Source organism: Benincasa hispida, chromosome 3 (assembly GCF_027475165.1).
Source record: "Benincasa hispida cultivar pf3 chromosome 3, pf3_genome.v1.1, whole genome shotgun sequence".
Taxonomy (NCBI): domain Eukaryota; kingdom Viridiplantae; phylum Streptophyta; class Magnoliopsida; order Cucurbitales; family Cucurbitaceae; genus Benincasa; species Benincasa hispida.
Window position 1 is genome coordinate 35,447,410 of NC_143480.1, and position 20,500 is coordinate 35,467,909.

Here is a 20,500-nt window from a genome sequence, read left to right on the forward strand (position 1 = left end):
ATAACTTCACTAAAGAGTGGAGTAAAACCTCTGAGATAGCTCGCGTCTACCTAGAAAGAACGTCAAGAAGGATGAAGAAGTGGGCTGATAAGAAGCAGAGGGCCCTCGAGTTTCAAGCTGGGGACAAGGTTCTGATCAAGCTATGACCGGAACAGTTTCGTTTCCGAGGCCAGAGAGACCAACGGCTAGTAAGAAAATATGAAGGTCCAGTGGAGGTAATTAAGAAGGTCGAGAGAACCTCATATAAGGTTCAGTTACCCTCATGGATGAAGATTCATCCTGTCATCCATGTGAGTATTCTGAAGCCCTATCATCCCGATCCCGAGGGTGAATAACGAAATATGCTAAGGCGCCCACCAGTCACGATGAAGAGTTCCATTGAGAAAGAAGTTGTACAAATCCTGAATAAACGTACGCGCCGTATTGGAAGACCCAGACGAGAACTGACAGAGTTTTTAGTGAAATGGAAGGATCTCCCCAACGACGAAATTAGTTGGGAGTGAGCCGAAGATTTGAAGAATGCAGCTCCAGCCATCGCAGATTTTGAACAAGGTCGGTTGACGGGGACGTCAACCAATTAAGTGGGGGAGAAATGTCACAGTCATGTTTGTCCAGGGCTTGTTGCCCATGGCCGCATGCCCGATCCAACCCCCTTCTAGCATACTTTCATATCATGTATTGTATTAGCTTAGTTAGCTTGCTTTCTTTACATTTTCATTGTAAGTGACCACTCGCCCTTTTACATATGCAAGGGTGTCAGTTGGCTTTTTGTTCAGAATACACTATATGGGGATAAGACTAATCATCACTTCCTCATGCCCGGAGTAGTACTCTATAAAGCTGTTGTTGTTGCTTATTGCTTTCTAGTCTACTATAATCTTTCTTTCTTTATTCACACTCACAAAAACTGCTTACAAAAACCTTTTTTTCAAACCCATTTTCTAAAACCGTTTTCCCTAAAATGGGGGTGGAGGTTACGAGAGGCACTCGATGTGCCACCGGTAGTCCGTATTCGAATTGGCTGACTTGTTCGTGAGCGAGAACAAGTGCCGCACAATCAGTAAGAGAAGCTCTTGAAAGAGCGATTGTGACACCAGGCACTCCATTAAAGACTGACAACTGCACCCTTTGCACTATAGATATATTTCTATGTTTATTGGATATAACCAATCAACAGTACGATGACCCTTCACAAATCGCTCGTAAGTACAGCTGGGCTAAAATACCATTTTTCTCCTATAGTTACATCTAACTCATTAAGTACCATTAATCCCTCTAATGAATAATAGGTCATAGTCCCACTATGACTAAACCTCTCTTGGGCCAAGAGAGAGTATGGCGTCACATTGTTCAAGACCCAGAATCAGCCCTTAAGGGAGCAATTTATCTACTTATCCTTACTTCGGGGAATGAGTGAATTCCATCTTGTGTAGCTGAATTCCCAACTCCTCAATCAGACGAATCCCCAAAATGGTGGGCTTGTTGAGTTGGTGATCTGATCACTCTCACCCATGCAAATCAAAGGATCGCCCTCATAGGTAGAAGTTCACAACTCACTTAGGATTAAGATCATGTTACCTATGGTTATCCTAGTGAACTGAAAGTCTCTATTATGGAAGACATTATATAACGAGACTAAACATTTTGTGGTCCTATCTTATGCAAACTCCTTTGTATAGAATATCCCTAATCGCATGTCTAATATATGAATTATCAAGATCAGATCATTTGTAGCACTTTACAACATTTGTAACACCTACAAAACGGATCATACTCATAGTGTCACCAGGATAAGGTATCCAACCTTATCCATATACTATAGACCATTTAGGTTATCACTTAAACACGATCCCCTTGTATGTCTCCACAAACATGTTTTAAGTTAGAACGATAACCATGGATCTTAGTTTATTGGTTTGTGGTTAATGCAACTAAAACATCATTTATTTCATAGACAATGTGAACAAAATATCATATATTATAAATCACATAATGTTTGCTCATACAAGTGTTTACAAATTACAGGACTCTACGAGATTTAGGGCATCAATCTCAACACCCAGATGGTTCCAAAAGGCACTAGACAGTGCCAGTGCATTCAAGAAAGACCTGGACATGTCTAGAAGTATCCAGCCGGGTCTACACAATGCTAGAATGGGCTAAACTGTCCCAGACAGCCCCAAAAACCTCTAAAAAGGCCTAGACGGTGCCAGAACATGCTGGATGACTCTAGATGGCTCATGGACATGATAGAACGTCCCAACTCCAGCCCACATGTAAATGTTCTAGATTTCTTTGTAATGGTCTAGAATAGCTTAGGAAAGTCTAAAAACTTCTTGTATGTACTTAAAAGAGTGTAGAAAGGCCCAGTATGATTTAAGAACATCCAAGAGGCATTGAGAAGCCTCTAGAGAAAGTCATAACCAACCCTCAAGAGCAGTTTAAGCCTTTTAGGTCGGTGGGACAAGGCTATAAATAACCCACTATCCCTCATTTGTACACAATCAATGAACAATTGAGCATCAATAAAGCTCTTGACCATTCTCTCAAACTGACTCACTTGCTCATCACTCTTAAAACCTCTCTTCGTGTACCTAAATGCCTCCGATAGGCAAAAGCTCTTCATAAGGCTTACTTAGTGCTTCTTTGATAACAAGAAAACCCAAGTGTCGCACGTTCAGTTAGCTCAAACTCTAACCACGTGAGAATAGACTCACCAGTTTCCATGATAAATAAAAGATCTCTAGAGAATTCTCATAGAAACTTCACCATGGTGGCAACAAAAATTCACTGAAAAAACTAATAAAATGAAGACACAAGGGAGGATTGCGGCCACCTTGAAATGGAGAATGAAAACTTCGATACTATCATTCTATTTTTTTTTTTTTTTTATCATATTGAAAATGGACATAGGGCCAAAGAATAACAAAAAAGTTTGTATTTATACTATGAAAAATTGGTAATTACGACGTGAATAGATATATTTATAAAACTTTTAGTTATAATGTAAAAGGGTGTGCCTATATAAAATTTAGTTATTATGTGAAGTGATGCATCAAACCAAAAAGGTAGGATTTTTTTTTAGGAGATGTGTTCGTTTAAGGAATTATTATAAAAATTATGAAGGAATATGAAGGCAAAATAGGAATTCTCAAAAACTTTAGAAACAAAAAGAGAAGAAAAAGATTCTTCTCTTATTGTTTCTTTTAATATAGTATATAGATATAGATTATTGGTATGTTCTTGTTTTTTTTTTTTCTTAACCCTGAAATCTAAACCCTCACAATCGCCAATTAATGATATAAAATCAAAAACGACGGAAGAAATAAAGCACCACCGCATCGGTAATGTATTTCAATATGTTTGCTTTCTTTGAGAAAAATTCTAGTATATATACTCATCTTACTCATATTATGACGCATCATTAAAAAAATATATATTATTTTAATTTATGGGTTCCACACAATTGCTAAATACCTTTTTCTATGGCAAGCAAATAATTAAGGTAATATGATTTTTTTTTTCATATTAGTACTAAATATTTCTCTTTTTTTTTTTAGTCCAACCAGGTGAGGAAATGAATACATTGAAATTGATTACATTTTTTTTTTTTTGTTATCAATACTAATACGTTGCCGATATTTTTTCTAGTATGATGGAGTAGGAGATTTTAAATCATACTGCATATCGGTTGAGCTACTGATTTTGACATATGTAGATAGTATCTAAAAATAAAATAGTTCAACTAGTAATTATATTATAAAGAATCTAGTAATTAGTAACCATGTGACTAAACTTTGGACAAATTTCAAAAACTCATATTCATTTGACACATCATCAAATTATTTATTAAATGATTATTCATTTATTTCATGGATTCAATATAATTTTTAAATAGGACAAACTGAAAAAATCACTCCTCGAATTACAAAAACTACCCCTAAAATGTGGTAGAGTTGTATTTACACCCTCAAGCTTGAATTTAAATATTTGGCTCTTAAACTTCTACAAGTGTTAAAATTGAACCCTCAAACTTATAATAATTGTAGAAATTAAAACCGCAAACGATAAAATTTAAACCCTCAAACTTAGGTTATAATTTATTCAATTATGTAAGTTAGAAGGTTCAATTCAACCCAATTTTAATACTCATATAAATTTGAGGGTCTAATTTTTAAAATTGGAAGTTTAAATATGTAATTACAACTATCACCATATTCTAATGGTAGTTTTTGCAATTTGTCCTTTTAAATACTACTTTCGTGGCAAGCAATGAATGAAGGTAATATGGCGAAGTGAACTTAACACAATAGTAATTGACATGATTTTTCTCCATAAGAGTCGAAGGTTCGATCTCCTGACTCCACAATTATTATAATTGAAAAAAAATAGAAATTTTCTCGTACATTCTCGATTTTGGACGATGTACATGCACATCGAGACAAAAGGGTGGTAAGATTTAAATGAGCTTATGGGGAGTCCTCTTTATATCAAAACTAATCAGCTCTCAGCTTCTTGCAGGTAAGAAGGTCATCTCTTTCTCTCTCTATTTTCTTGTGCGAGAAAATTTATAGCTATTTTTCTCGGAAAATAATTGCCCATTAATGTTAATTCAATATGTTTGGAATTTGGAAAAAAAGCTCTTCATAGAATGGATGGAACAATCAAATAATATATTGTTTTCTTTTATGTGTTTAGATTTATTCATATCAATAGATACAAAAATTTTATCTATATATTTAATGGTAAAATTATATTAAAATTGAAAAAATTCGAAATTTAAAGATATAAATCAAATTGGTAAAGATTTGGAGGTATAATTTGAAACTAACTCACTCCATAATTTAGGTATTTATGATAATTAAACTCTCATCTTTGAATTAGAAACAAATCAATTCTAATAAATTTAATCCATAGACTAAAGATTAGCGACCTTAAAATCACATCATTCTAACAATTCAAATGAACAAGAATGATTTGATATACAATAAAAGTGGTTCTTAAGTAAAATTTTTTTGTACAACCAAAGATAAAAAATTTAAACCACAAAAATTACTAACATAATTCATATATCAATTTGTTTTAGCGATAAAAGTGATTTTAATCCTTTCCAAAGCTAAACCTTTTGTTTAATCATTGATGTTAATGTAGCAACACAGCAGCGGCAATGGCGGCGCCTAGACCTCACTTCCTTTTATTTCCATACATGGAGCAAGGCCACATAATCTCAATGGTGGATTTCGGGCGCATGCTAGCACGGCGGTGCGTGATCGTCACGTTCATCACAACGCCCCACAACGCATCCCGTTTCGAAACCATAGTCGACCGCGAGAGACATTCATTGGGTCTCAAAATCAGCATCATTAAGATCCAATTTCCATGGAAGGAAGCCGGATTGCCGGAAGGGACTGAAAATCAAGACCAACTTCCGCCGTCGGTGCCGGCGATGGAATTCATGGCCGCCGCATCATTACTTCAAAACCCAGTCGAGAAACTGATCGAAACCCTTTCACCACCGCCAAATTGCATAATCTCCGATGGCTGTTTACCCTTCACAATGAACATTGCTCGCAAATTCAGCATACCGAGAATCTCATTCCACGGTTTCAACTGTTTTTACAACTTAGTGATGCGAAATGCCTATCAAATTCTCTACACCGCACAATCCGAAGAAGAAAATTTCATAGTTCCAAATCTTCCCGATCGAATCGAAATCAGCAAAGCAAGATCCCCAACCCCAATTTCTGAAAATCTCAAAGAATTTGAAATCCTCTTAGGCAGAGCTGAAATGACAGCATATGGAATGGCACTGAATTCTTTTGAGGAAATGGAGCCTCAATACGTAGAGGGTTTAAGAAAAACAGTAAACAGAGTATATTGTATTGGCCCTGTTTCACTCTGCAACACGAACACCATGGACAAAGCAGAGAGAGGTAAGAAATCTGCCATTGATGAGCATTCGTGTTTGAAGTGGCTTGATTCACAAGAACCAAGCTCTGTTCTCTATGTCTGTTTTGGGAGCCTCTGTAATCTAATACCCAATCAATTGATAGAGCTGGCATTGGGTTTAGAGGCATCAAGAAGGCCATTCATATGGGCAATTAGAACAGGAGAAAAAGCAGAGGAATTGAAGAAATGGGTATCGGAAAATGGGTTTGAAAATCGGATTGAAGGAAAAGGGGTTCTGATTTGGGGGTGGGCACCCCAAGTTTTGATACTTTCACACTCTTCGATTGGAGGGTTCTTGACTCACTGTGGGGCTAATGGGATTCAAGAAGGGGTATGTTCAGGGGTGCCATTGGTGACTTGGCCTCTGTTTTCGGATCAGTTCATAAATGAGCAGCTTGTTGTTAATGTACTGAAAATTGGAGTGAGTGTAGGGGCGAAGTGGCCTGTGAATGAAGGAGAAGAAGATAAGTATGGGATTGAGGTGAAAAGGGAAGATGTTAAAGCTGCCATAGACAAGTTAATGGATGAAGAAAGTGAAGAGTCGAAAGAGAGGAGGAGGAGAGTGAAAGAGCTTGCAGAGAAGGCAAGAAGAGCTGTGGCAGAAGGAGGGTCCTCTTATCTCAATCTTTCATTGTTGATCAAAGACATCATGGAATACCAAAAATCGAGTGAAGAGTGAATTGACATTTCTTCTATGATATCATATAATAATTATCGATGAAATATAATGAAAATATCTAAGAAATAGTACTAATATGTATTATATAAATGATTCTAGTATTAAAAACTTTAAACATTTTCAATATAAAAAGAGTTAAAAAGGCTTATATTTTTAGTTTGATATATTTATAATTGGTTAAAAAAATACATTCATATTTTCATGCAAGAGAGATTTTGACATTGGTGTCACGTTGACATTTAAAATCTTGAATATAAATTTTAACTATTGTATTATATAGCTAGGTTGAAATGGACTAGTAGACTTCTCTAATAAATTATTTACTTAAACTCAAAATTCAAATATTCCATTGAATTAAACCATTTCCTCCCTCAGCAGTCCGCCTCCACCACAACCACATATTCATTTTTTTTTTATTTAAAGCAAAATGGGTGGAATCGAAACAAAATGGGTGGAATATAATTTACCTGAATGCCCGATGTCGAACAAAATGGGTGGAATATAATTTGGGATTTTCTGTCAAGACCGTCGACGTCAAAAGAGAAGGAGAACTGATCTGATGGAAGATGAAGAGATCATAAGCTTAAACGTGAAACCTGAACGGAGGTAGATGGAATCGGAACCTTCGTCGTTAACATCGAGGGACGGAGGGAGAATTGACTACTGAGGGAAGGTGAAGACTGAAGAGATAAAGATGAAGAGACGGATGGTTATTGCGTGAACGTCGAGTGAGAACTGAGGTCGGCTAAGGACTGAGGGAAGACAAAACCTGAAGTCGAACGAGTGGCTGAAAGCTGAAGCTGAAGTGAAGACGAAGACTCGAAGAGAATCAGAGATGAAATTGAAACGAGTGGCACAGTCCGAATCCTAAACGAATATATATATATATATATATATATAATTTTATATATATTAAAACGGTTCGGTTCGTTTAGTAACCGGTTTTCAAATTTGGAACCGAACCGAACCGTTTAAATTTGGTTTTAACACAAACCACATCAAACCGAATTTTTCGATTTTGTTGATAAATCGGTTCGGTTCGGTTCGATTTTGCAAATCGGTTCGGTTTAAGCGGTTTTACTGCCCACCCCTACTAATAATATGTGGTCAGCAATTGTTAATAGAACAAAAGTTCTCACCTCCAAAATAGCCCATGCCTCTATTATCTTCCTTTCTTCTTCATGACTCGATCTCATGGAAGAATCAATACTTAGAGGAAATTGACATGAAAGAGTGCTTCCACGACAAAAGACTGATGAAATCGAAGAGGAGAGGAGATATCAATCCATGAACATCATTGGCATCCAAATAATCAAAATAAAGAGACCTAAAACCAAAATCAAAACAGAGAAAAAGAAAAGAAAAAAGAAACAATGCGAAAGAAAACTGGGAAGCGAAAAAAATGATGCTAGACACAAAAAGGAGCACAAAACCGAAAATGAAGAATATAAGATGATGCATGATGTTCGCCAAAAGGAAGCAGTCATTAGTGGAAGTTGTAAGCCTTTTAAAACATAAATTCTTTATTCAAAATACGACTTAAAAAACCTAACCATTATAATCTTAGGGGCCATTTGGTTGGAGGGAAAAGAGGGTGGAAATGGGAATGGGTTTACAAAGCCCATGTTTAGTTGGTGGGATTTGTTTATTTATCTTGGAAAAGGAAATTCCAAAGTATCTTTTACTCACACAAATGAAAGAATTGCATACCCATTGAGAAGTGTGGGTTTTCATTTCTTTCGCTTCCTACCACGATTTTCCTTCCTTCCAACTGTGAAATCGTATAGCATTTTGTTACTCAGCGATCGTATAGTATTTTGTTACTCAACGATCGTGTAGCATTTGGTAAGCGGTCGTATAGCATTGGGTAGGTGGTCGTATAGCATTGGGTAGGCAATCGTATAACATTTTGTTACTCAGTGATCGTCTAGCAGAGCCCAGCGATCGTGTAACAGAGCTAAGCGATCGTGTAGCCGAGCTCAGCGATCGTGTAACATTTGGTAAACGATCGTATAGCATTTGGTAGGCGATCGTATAGCATTGGGTAGGCAATCGTATAGCATTGGGTAGGCAATTGTATAGCATTGGGTAAGCGACCGTATAGCATTTTGTTACTCAGCGATCATGTAACATTTGTTAAGCGATCGTGTAGCATTTGGTAGGCAATCGTATAGCATTGGATAGGCGATCATATAGCATTTTGTTACTCCGCGATCGTGTAGCGGAGCTCCGCGATCGTGTAGATAATTTAAGTGGTCGTATAGTATTTTATAAACAATCGTGTAACGGAGCTCAACGATCGTGTAGATAATTTAAGTGATCGTATTGTTACGAAATCGACAATTAAATAACACAAAAAAAGGAAACGTAGAGATAGAGAAGATCGACACACAGATATACATAGTTCACTAACAGTGTGTTAACTACGTCCACGGGTAGAGGGTTAACAGTATCATTAGAGAGAATGTTTTCAGAAAATTACATCATAACGGCGCCTCTAGGATTAGAGAGTTTATATAATAACTAAAAATAAATAAATATGTTGAATACGAATTCTGAATAGGTTTCGGGGGCGTTGCCCTTGAACCCCCACCAGGGTGCGCCGCCCTTGGACCCCGACTCGTTGATCAAGTAGTGAGACCCCCGTACTTGATTGTTTGAAGTGCTAACAAACAAATTCAAGGCATTTCAACAAATGCTTGATAGGGACAATCTCAATTTTTTTTTAATTCCCATATACTATTTCTAGACATTATTTTCTCATGCACAACTAAATATAGTCATCATTGATTCCCAGTAATTTTATTCCCACATATAATTCTTAGGTTGGGTATTGAGAAAACCTCAATCCAAACGCCTCTTAAGATGGTTAACAAGAAGAAGAGATAAATAACTAATTAAATTTAAAATATTAATTAAACACAAATTAATCTAAATTAACTAAACTACATTATACATGCTAACATGAGCCTAGCTCAACGGACATGAGACATACACTCTAGACCAAGACACCGAAGATTCACATCCTTCTATCCCAAATTGTTGTACTAAAAAACCCACATTATACAAATAAAATAACAATTTCCCTATATCCTTCTTCATCCCATCACTTTTACATCTTCTCATTTCTTAATCTCTTGTTCCAAATACTCCTAATTAATACTTTGAAAGAAAAAAAAATACTTTGGAAGATAACTTTGAACTATTTATTAACGAGCTTGTCAAGGTGTATTCGTTCTCCTGAAATGAAAAATTCTCTCACCTTGCACTAAATATACATATATATACAGATACAGATATTTTGGTTACACTAACAATGCTACAGTTGATTAGGGATATCCTTCCAAATGAGATAAAGAGAGTTCATTCAAATAATGACAAATCAAAACATTGCCATTTTTCATTTGTTTCAAAACCACACTTCCCTCAAAAGTTGAAATTCAAAGAATCACTCACTCCAACGTTTGCTTTCCTAAGCTCAATTACAAACAGAATATACATGATTTCAAAGAAAATCATATATACAACTGACCCCACGTACAAAAAAAAAATATTAAAAAGTCCAAATTACAAATTTTACAACTTTGATGACCGGATTGCCACAAAATCCATCCATGCTTTCTAAGGCGTGTGATAATTGTTGTCCTGTCCTTGCTAGAAACCTTAAATCACCATCATCAATCAAGAGTGTTCAGTTTGAGTTGTCAAGATTTATAATATAGCTAATGACCTAGCTCCTAGCCGAGTCTGCACGATCCATTCGAGCTGCTCGCCATGACAGTGAATTGGAAGATTTTAATAACAAGCCCAAGGCTGATAAGCAAGTTGCTCTTACAATTGCTTCTCCAGATCGACTCATCTTACCAACCAATAAACCAAAAACCTAATCGAAGTAATAAAATGATTTTCAGATACTACTGCAATGAATCTTAAACGTACTCAGTAACTGACAGTTGGAGAAAAACCTGCGTGTAGTGAAGGGACAAAATGTGTTGATCATCAGTCAGAGCAAGCATACTACTAGAGAAGTAAATAGCGTTTGCTTGAATCATTGGCCAAGGTGCATCGAAAGCCTGCCACAGCACAGAAACTTTCAAAATAATAACAAAAACTTTCATAATAAAGGTTAAGCAAAAAGACCACAAATGTAGTTTAACCTACCACTAGTACTAATAAAATAATGATATTATATAATTTTAATATTATACATATCTCAGCCCTGCCCTTTCCATGGTCAGAAACAGTCCACTACTCCATCAAAATGCCAGAAGCATTTTGAAAAAGGACCATGGAATTATATTGACAGAAACACAAAACAAGTTCAACAGCAAGAAATTCAAGAATGTAAATTATAATGCAACAAAAGCAAAAGGTGGGAACCGGAGAAATAATAATCACACACACACATATCTAGTATATATATATGATAGCATGGTCAAAGATGGTCTAATGAGATGAGCATGGCTGAAGACAGTCAAATCCCTAGACAGGTAATTGCCAGGAAGAAAATGAATTCCCCAATTCCATATATTCTCTTGAAGATATGCCAGTCAGAATGAAAACCTTTATTGTCGTTGCCATGTAAGAGTCGACCCTGGAGGGAAGGCACTGAGAAACTTGCTTTGAGAAATCACGGACAAAGTCTTCATAGTCATTTCTGAAAAGAGCCAATCAGGAATATATGTATTTCATTCCAATGTAGAAATCAATCATACTAAAATCTATTTCCAGGAGTAGGCAGCCATGTCAAACTTTATCGCTCACCGATGATCTGAATTGAAAAAATGCATATGGAAGAGGATAGGCAGCTCCTCCACTTCCACCAATGGGGCAATCCGCTTAAAAGTACTCTGTCCCCAAATGATAATATCAAATAAAGAGGGAAAAGAAACAAGAGGGTAGTATATGTTAAAATATCAACTAAAACGATTGTTAACCATTACCCGGCAAGCTTGACGAACACCAATATCATCATCATAAACATGCAACACAAGGCGGGGAATAGTTGCATGAACCTGAGGCCAAAATAGTTGCAAATAAATCTAATAGAGCAGGCCCCTAAAATACTCCACCAAAATATTTACACAATAAATGTGATCATATCCGTTACACAATACAAGATAAAAAGTAGTTCAAGAAATCTAGAAAACAAATTGCAATGTGAATAGCTCACACAAGTGATACCATAGAGAAAATGGGCATATAAGAGCTACAAAACAAATATTGATTTCTTAAAATTATTTTTTTCACTGAGAGGAATAAAACAAAGATGTTGCCAATACAAACAAAAAAAACTGTATCAGAAGGGATAAAGTAAGATATTCAAATAGAGAAAAGTGGTTCCTCAAGATTACGGGAATTCTATAGGAAGACAATGCAAGCAAATGCAATTCTAATGAACCTATTGGCCACTCAAACTCCTTTTCTCCGGCCTCCCTTATCTACATTACCCATTTATTGCGTATTCCTCCATCAACTAAATTCCACTTGTAATAAAACTGAATGGATTATAAACTTATAATCAGAACTCTCACCCCTCCTTACCTCGTGGGTCCCATAACCTCATCCATCGATGTGACCTATTTAAACCTCAAATCTTCGGAAGAAATGTGCATTACTTTGAGTTGACTTTTACCGTTCAAAATTTCATAAAGCAATGACCTGTTCAAGGATTGTGGGTGTGGGACTGCCATGGGACTCACATTTCTCTGATACAATCTAACACCTTCCATCATTGTCTACCACCAAAATAACTTTTGTTTCCTCTGAATATTATAATCCCGACCAAGATAACATTGTGGGTGTGGGACTGCCATGGGACTCACATTTCTCTGATACAATCTAACACCTTCCATCATTGTCTACCTCCAAAATAACTTTTGTTTCCTCTGAATATTATAATCCCGACCAAGATGCCTATTCTCCAAACTTCTCCATCATGAACAATGACCTATCTCATCCTCTCCCTCTAACCTCTATCTCGTATTTATCATCAAGTCAAATCACTATTACACAATAACCCCAACCGAAGTAGGAATATAATCCATTAATATGCAACGAAGAAACTGATTTTCATTGAAACCAAGCCATGACATATAGAATAGCTCTGTTAAAGTCTAAATTTTCTAGTAATTATCATAAATCACAAATGTAGAAAACAATAAAATAAGGAACAAATTTGTTCCAAAGAGAGAGAAACCACAGGTAACCTGGGTGGAAAATAAGATGGGAAAAAGAAGGGAAGCAAAAGGCAAGATATCAAAAAATAAGTAGAAAGAGATGACCCAGTGAATTGAGGGATGCTACACCACAAGCAGGAAAATGACGGGAAATTTTATTGAGCTTCAAAACATAAATAAAATTCAAATGCCAAAAGCATGTGATTGTTATCTCTTAATCTTAGTGGATAACTGTGGTGGGGGCAAAACCTGCTCAAGAAAAGCCTCACGTTGCTGCCCAACTCCATAGTTACTTAATACTCCAAATGCAGCAAAGGCATTAGCTCGTATAACCGTATTCATGCAGCTCTGTCAGATACAACTAGGATATTAGTTCGCAATATACAAATTCTTAAAATAAAATTACAAGTGTGTTGAAACACTTTATATTGGTTGAGGAATGCAGGAACACACTTGGAGATGGCGGAGCCGCACAGAGAGATTTAGCAGAATAGGTTCCACTGCATCATTGGGAGATGCTTCAAGTATCTAAGACAAGTAAATGGAAGTTGATAAATAAACAGAACAGAATTCAGAAAATAAGTAAAAAAGATTAGATGTTAAATTGAAAAGGAGCTACTAACCATAAGTAAGCACGACAGTGCAGTTGATTGCACAGATTCATCAACATCATCCAATAATGCTAATATTACACCCAGAACTTGAGCTGTATAGTGCAGAATTTGAATAACTGGTATCTGCAATTTCAAAGTTTTGGAGGAAGTCAACTATTCAAATTTGTACAAGAGAAGAAGCAATGCTAATGGGTTCACGATCCCTATTGTTCCTGTTTAGTCCCCTTCGTTTCGGAAGTGGTTTCTATTTCTACATCTGTTTCTTCCTCGCTTTCCCCCCTTTCCTCCATTTCCTCCGTTTCTGAGGTTTCTTTCAGTTTCCGCAGAGTTCTATTACTATTAATGGGTGGCTTCGCAATTTCTTATGGGCACAGGCATCCCAGATAATTCAGTCTTATGGTTCTTCATTATCTGCATATGGCCTGTTTTTCCTAGGTGCTCATTTTGTATGGGCTTTTAGTTTAATGATCCTTTCAATTGGCTAGAATCCGTTACTTGAACGAAACTAGATCTTGTGGAATCATATTGAATATTTGACAAGACATTCCGTACCTTGCTAAAAAACCAATAACTATAATTACGACAATGGGATGACAGGTTATAACAATAATAAGATAAAATGTAATGTAAACAAAATAATTATGACAATCAAATAAATGCAATATTATTGTATTATAGCCCTTAATCTTATGAGAAAGAAAGATCAGTAAACCATTCGTCTAGAACCAGATTCATATGTTCCAACAGCATAACAAAATTAAAGTTCATATCAAAGAAGTAACTGATAAAAAAAAAAATCACAACTCAAATCAAGATATTGCACGTCAATTCCAATTTCTATAACTGATCCATGACGGAAGTACCTATAAGGAAAATTGAATACCTGTACAAGTCCTCTTAAGCACAAACGTCTAACAGTTGCAGACTCATCAGATACATGTAGACAAAACACTTCAACAATTTGTTCTAACAGGGAGCCGGCCTGTCCACTACAATATCAATAGTATTCGCGAGTTAGAAGGCTGCATCAGATTAGAATAAAATTACTTGATCACTCAAAAATGACAAGTACATGCAAAGTATAAGGAAATGAAAAATCGAACACTCAAAAAATATATTGATTAATTTATGAATCTTCATTAAAATATAAATTTGTTTATTAATGAAAAAACCCCAAACAATTTTCATGAGGAAGACTAACTTCGATCCACAATTCCCTCAAGATCTTTTCTTTCATATGAAATGAATCTTAATGAAGATTAAAATGCAAAACAAGTTTGACCATTCCCTAACTGAAGATTAACAAAGGACTACAATTGAGTACTAGTATTTCAAGACACTCTCCATTTAGTTCATGTCTCATGCCAACAGAATGCTCATAATTTCCATGATAATATCTATGAGAGGTTCTCCATTTAATCCCTCCTCACCCACCTAGACCTAAACTTTTCTTTTTCTTTTTCTTTTTTTCTTTTGACTACATGATGCACCTTGACGGAGATCATAAACTCTATTCATTTCGCAGTATGTGATCATCTTAAACCACCGATCAACCCAAAAATTTAAATTGGTGGGTTATAGTATATCTAATTACATCAATAATTTAACAATTGCTCACTTGTGAGCTGAAAAATTTGTAGAAGACCCAACAGGTATAAATCAATATTAGATGGGAAGAAATGACATTATGTCGATTTGAATACAAAACCTCATGCCCTGATACCAAATAACCAATCAACCAAAAACTTAAGTTAATAAGTTCTAGTAAATTTAATTATATCAATACTTCAACAAATCATATGGTTAGCACCCAGAACCAAAAGCCTCAAATTTACTTTAGGTATTGTTGAAATATGATGCATTAGCTCTAAATTAGGGTTTATCCTCTTCTATTTATATCTGGGTTGGAGTCTCTTGTATGTTTGACATTAAAATAATAAGAAACTTCTCTATCATGGTTTTTTCTCCCTGTATTAGGGTTTTCCACGTAAACCTTGTGTTATCTCTTTTCTTCTTTACTTTCAATATGGTATCAGAGCAAGGTGATGAAACCCTAGCCCCAATAGAAGAAATTCAATCATCAGACGTGGTTGGTGATGGAGCAATAGTCGACGCAACTAATATGGCCATGATCCAAGCGGTCGTGGATTGGTATCTCCAGACAATCTTGAACCCAGTAGAGCAACAGCTAACTGAGCAGCAGCCACTGATGGTCCTCAACCCTACAGCCGTCGGAGCCGCGCCGTCGAGCAGCCGCGGACGACCCAGACAGCAGGCAATCCAATCCCAGCAAACGTGCCAGTTTTCGCAAGCCGCAGCAGGCGTTGGGCAGGTTCGCTTTAGCTTCCAGGTCGGGTCAGTCGATCACGCATCTATCCAGCAACCAACCGATCGTGTCCAAGCAGCTCCCGAGCCAGCTGATTGTGGTTCCTCCCAAGCCGTTCTCGCACCAGCCAGCCGCACACCCTTCAGCCGTAGCAGTACTTAGTCGTACATCTTCCAGCAACAGAGCCGAGGTGTTTGGGCAGTACCCGATTGAAGCCTCTTACCAGTTTTTTGGTTCCTTCCAGTAACAGGGGTCCCTCCCGAACGTGTATCCGGTTCAGCCTCAATATCGAGTGGGTGACTCTATGGGTGAGAATTCCATTCCCATCTCCTATAGGCAGAAACATTGAAGATCAGAGTCCCATGGGGAACTCCAACAGCAATTGGTAAGTCTCCAACAACAGATGGCAGTTCTTCGGACAAAACTGAATGGCCATGAGTCTTCCAGTCTTCCAATCTATTCAGAAAACCCAATAATAGTGTTTCCTACTCTACCTACTGCTAATTGTTAACTGGAACTTTAGGAAACTCTGCAGGAATGATCACGGGAGAGAAGTTGAATGGCCAACACTACTTCTCCTGGTCCCAAACAATTAAAATGGTCCTTGAAGGACGCCATAGATTTGGGTACTTAACCGGAGAAATACCGCGACCGAGCCTTGGGGATCCCCAAGAGTGGGTCTGGAAGGCAGAAGATTCTTTACTTCGGTCAATGTTGATAAGTAGCATGGAACCTCAAATTGGAACTATATTTAGCCACTGCACGGGATATTTGGGATGCGGTCCGAAGTTTATATTCTAGAAGGCAGAACGCATCTCGCCTGTATACTTTATGCAAACAAGCTCACGAGTGCAAGCAAGGAAGCATGGATGTAACATCGTACTTCAACAAAATGTCTTTAATATGGCAAGAGATGGATTTATGTCGGGAGATCGTGTGGAATTGCTCACATGATGGAATTCAGTATTCGAAGATAGAAGAGATTGATCATATGTACGACTTCCTTGCGGGATTGTACCCAAAATCGAAGTCAAATTCTAGGACAAAAGCCGACAACGTCTCTCATGGAGGTCTGTTCAGAGGTCTACTTGGAAGAAGATAGATCAAGTGCAATGAACAGCTCTGTTGTTACCACTACGAAGTCAACTGCTTTTGGGGTGAAATCTTCTAGATCGGATAACAATAAGCAAAACAGTAAAAATCCTCCGATATGTGAGCATTGTAAGAAGCCATGGCATACAAAGGACCAGTGCTGGAAACTACATGGTCGGCCCCCTAATGGCAAACGTCGTCCTCCAAACGACAAATCCAAGTCTGGACGTACTCTTGTGAGTGAATCTGCTGAGGAGGCCACACAACCTCAGGCGACCAACCCGGGTGACTCAGGTACCATAGGGATCGGAACAGTTGCTTAGTCAGGTAATCCTCAGTCTTTTAGTTTTTTGGTTGAAGGGAACGAATTATGGATTTTAGATTCAGGAGTGACCGATCACTTGAATGACTCATCTGATCGATTCCTCTCGTATTATCTGAGTGTTGAAAATGAGAGGATTCGAATTGCAGATGGGTCCTTCGCTCCTGTTGCTGGAAAAGGCCGGTTATCACCGTTTCAGGGATTAAATCTACAAAATGTTCTACATGTGCCAAAAATCTCTTACAACTTATCAATAAGTAAAATAACAAAAGATTTGAGTGGTAGAGTTGTCTTCTCACCAGATGTTGCTTTGTTTCAGGACTTGCTCGTGGAAGACGATTAGCACTACCCGATATGACAAGGGCCTCTATTTCCTTTCCGAAGATGCTTCCTCCAAGAATTTGTTTAGGACTAGTCTTTTATCTTCATTTACTATGCCTGAAAAAGATTATTTATTGTGGCATTTTCGTCTTGGACATCCAAGTTTTCAATATATGAGATATTTGTTTCCCCATTTATTCCATAATGTGAATATTTATTCTTTGTCGTGTGATGTCCATATAGGTGCTAAACAGCCTCGTGTTTCTTTTGTTTCTCAGCCTTATAAACCTATCCAGTCTTTCCACTTTATCCACAGTGATGTGTGGGATCCTTCAAATGTCTCTACCCTGTCCGGTAAACAATGGTTTGTCACGTTCATCGATGATCATACCCAGCTTATATGGGTATATCTCTTTGCTAATAATTCCGAGGACCTATCTACCTTCCAACAATTCTATACCACTATCTTAACTCAGTTTAATACGAAGATTGCCATTTTTCGAAGTGATAATGGACGTGAGTTTGTAAATCACACCCTCCGGGAATTCCTAACGTCAAAAGGGATTATCCATCAAAACTCTTATGCTTATACTCCGCAACAAAACGGGGTGGCTGAACGGAAAAATCGCCATCTCATTGAAGTTGCCCGTTCTTTGATGATTTTGGCGTCTCCCATCGTACCGATGGGGAGATGTGGTCCTTACTGCAGCCCATCTCATTAATAGGATGTCTTCACGTGTTTTAAAATTTCAAACACCCCTTGAGTGCTTTAAAGAGTCCTGCCAGTCTACACGTCTTATTCTTGAGGTTCCTCTTCGTGTGTTTGGGTGTACAACTTTTGTTCACACTCACGGTCCTCACGAACTAAGTTTGCCCCACGAGCTCAAAAGTGTGTGTTTGTCGGGTATCCCCTTCATCAGTGAGGCTATAAATGTTTTCACCCACCGTCCAGAAAATACTTTGTCACTATGGATGTCACGTTCCTTGGAGATAAACCATTCTTTCCTGTTAGTCGTCTTTAGGGGGAAACCACGAGTGAAGAGCCTAACAGTTCCACATACTCTGTACTTATTAGTTTCAATCTTGAGCCTAGTCCTAATGTTCCTGAACCCAATCTACCTAGTCCCAAACCTAGTCCTGCTATTCCAATGTTTGTCCTACCTACTAGACAAGTGCCCCAGATAACATACTATAGGAAGAATCTCAGAAAGGAAACCCAGGAAATCCAGGAAACCTCTGTTGTTCCATCGGAAAGTGTCCAAGCATCAGAACCAGCTCATGTTCAAGATCCTGTTGTTTTAGAGAAGGTCCTTGAAGAGAAGTCTGGGCATATAGAAAATGGTGAGACGAGCTCAAAGAAGGTTGAAATTACAGGAGGTAATGAGGTGCTGGAAGATCCTCAGGCAGAGGAAGAAGTGTCTCAGGAGTCTGATACTAGAGAGAGGCCGACGAAAGCTGACAATTATGATACCACTCTTGATATGCCAATTGCTTTGAGGAAAGGAACCAGGTCATGTACAAAGTACCCTATGCACAGTTTTCTAACCTATAGTAACTTGTCTCCCGTTTTTAAGGCTTTCACTACCCAACTGGATGCTCTAGCAATACCTACCAATGTACATGAAGTTCCCGAGTGGAAAGTAGCAGTAATGGAAGAAATGAGAGCTCTCGAGGCGAACAAGACTTGGGATTTAGTGGCCCTCCCTAGAGGTCACAAGACGGTTGCAAATGGGTGTTCACAATAAAGTATAGGTCTAATGGAACGCTCGAAAGATATAAGGCCAGGTTAGTTGCTAAAGGGTTCACTCAAACATATGGGATTGATTATTCAGAAACTTTTTCTCCAGTGGCTAAGCTCAACACGATCCGAGTTCTTCTGTCTATTGTTGTGAATAAGGATTGGCCCCTACATCAACTGGTTGTAAAAAATGCCTTCCTAAATGGTGAGTTAGAAGAGGAAGTTTACATGAGTCCTCCAGGTTTCGAATCTAAATTTGGGAACCATGCTTGCAAGCTCAGAAAGTCCTTATATGGGTTGAAACAGTCTCCTTGAGCGTGGTTCGATAGGTTCAGAGTGTTTGTGAAATCCCAATGGTTTGTTCAAGGGCATTCTGATCATACATTGTTCACCAAAAAATCACTTTCAAGGAAGATTGTTGTTTTGGTGGTTTACGTCGATGATATCATTTTATCAAGAGATGATACGGCAGAAATTGTTAAGCTAAAACAAAGGATGGCAGGCGACTTTGAGATCAAAGACCTTGGTAATCTGAGGTATTTTCTCGGGATGGAAATGGCAAGATCGAAAGCAGGAATATCCATGTCTCAACAGAAATACACTCTGGACTTGTTAAAGGAAACAGGAATGATTGGTTGCAAACCCATTGATACTCCCTTTGAGGTCAATGGCAAACTTAAAAACATTACGGAAGGAGTTCCTCTAAATAAAGAGAGGTATCAACGCCTTGTAGGAAAACTGATTTACTTGTCTCATACTAGGCCTAACATCTCCTATTCTATGAGTGTGGTAAGTCAGTTCATGCAAAGTCTGTATGAGGAGCACATGGAAGCAGTGACTCGAATTCTAAGATATCTGAAGTCCACCCCAGGAAAGGGCTTAATTTTCAGGAAATATGACACACGGAGCATCGAAGCATATACTGACTCAGATTGGGCAGGATCAGTGACCGATAGAAAGTCAACCTTGGGATATTGTACCTTTGTATGGGGAAACTTGGTGACCTGGCGGAGTAAAAAATAGGGTGTAGTTGTTAGAAGCAGTGTTGAGGCAGAGTATAGAGCTATGAGCTTGGAAGTGTGAAGAAATATGGTTACAAAAAGTTTTGTCTGATCTTCACCAGGGCAGTCCGGGTCCCATGAAACTGTATTGTGATAATAAAGTTGCCATCAGTATTGCCATTAATCCAGTACAACATGATAGAACCAAGCACGTTGAAATTGACAAACACTTCATTAAAGAGAAGTTAGACCACGGGATTATCTGTATTTCCTATGTCC

The 20,500-nt window shown here is 37.8% G+C and overlaps 2 protein-coding genes across 5 annotated transcripts in view; one reads left to right on the forward strand and one right to left on the reverse strand.

The window, feature by feature from the left end:
* Positions 1-3,443: 3,443 nt before the first annotated feature.
* Positions 3,444-6,694, forward strand: LOC120072801 (UDP-glycosyltransferase 73C3-like). Of its 3 annotated transcripts, none has more exons than XM_039025310.2 (2): positions 3,444-3,505; positions 5,152-6,694. In XM_039025310.2, the coding sequence occupies exon 2, from the start codon at positions 5,168-5,170 to the stop codon at positions 6,626-6,628; it is 1,461 nt and encodes a 486-aa protein (XP_038881238.1). In that variant the 5' UTR covers positions 3,444-3,505; positions 5,152-5,167; the 3' UTR covers positions 6,629-6,694. The 3 variants fall into 3 exon arrangements, with proteins under 3 accessions (XP_038881238.1, XP_038881236.1, XP_038881237.1); XM_039025308.2 differs by lacking the exon at positions 3,444-3,505 and adding an exon at positions 3,781-4,521; XM_039025309.2 differs by lacking the exon at positions 3,444-3,505 and adding an exon at positions 4,506-4,529.
* A 3,282-nt stretch (positions 6,695-9,976) lies between these two features.
* The window catches only part of LOC120074500 (ARM repeat superfamily protein), a 58,457-nt gene continuing 47,933 nt past the window's right edge, over positions 9,977-20,500 (reverse strand). For both annotated transcript variants that reach the window (XM_039027647.2, XM_039027649.2), the window contains 9 exons: positions 14,305-14,410; positions 13,431-13,544; positions 13,261-13,335; positions 13,057-13,155; positions 11,572-11,643; positions 11,393-11,478; positions 11,192-11,285; positions 10,594-10,701; positions 9,977-10,511 (listed from right to left, as the gene is read on the reverse strand). In XM_039027647.2, the coding sequence (XP_038883575.1) occupies positions 10,359-10,511; positions 10,594-10,701; positions 11,192-11,285; positions 11,393-11,478; positions 11,572-11,643; positions 13,057-13,155; positions 13,261-13,335; positions 13,431-13,544; positions 14,305-14,410 (907 nt within the window). In that variant the 3' untranslated portion in view covers positions 9,977-10,358. The remainder of the gene's footprint in view (positions 10,512-10,593; positions 10,702-11,191; positions 11,286-11,392; positions 11,479-11,571; positions 11,644-13,056; positions 13,156-13,260; positions 13,336-13,430; positions 13,545-14,304; positions 14,411-20,500) is intronic.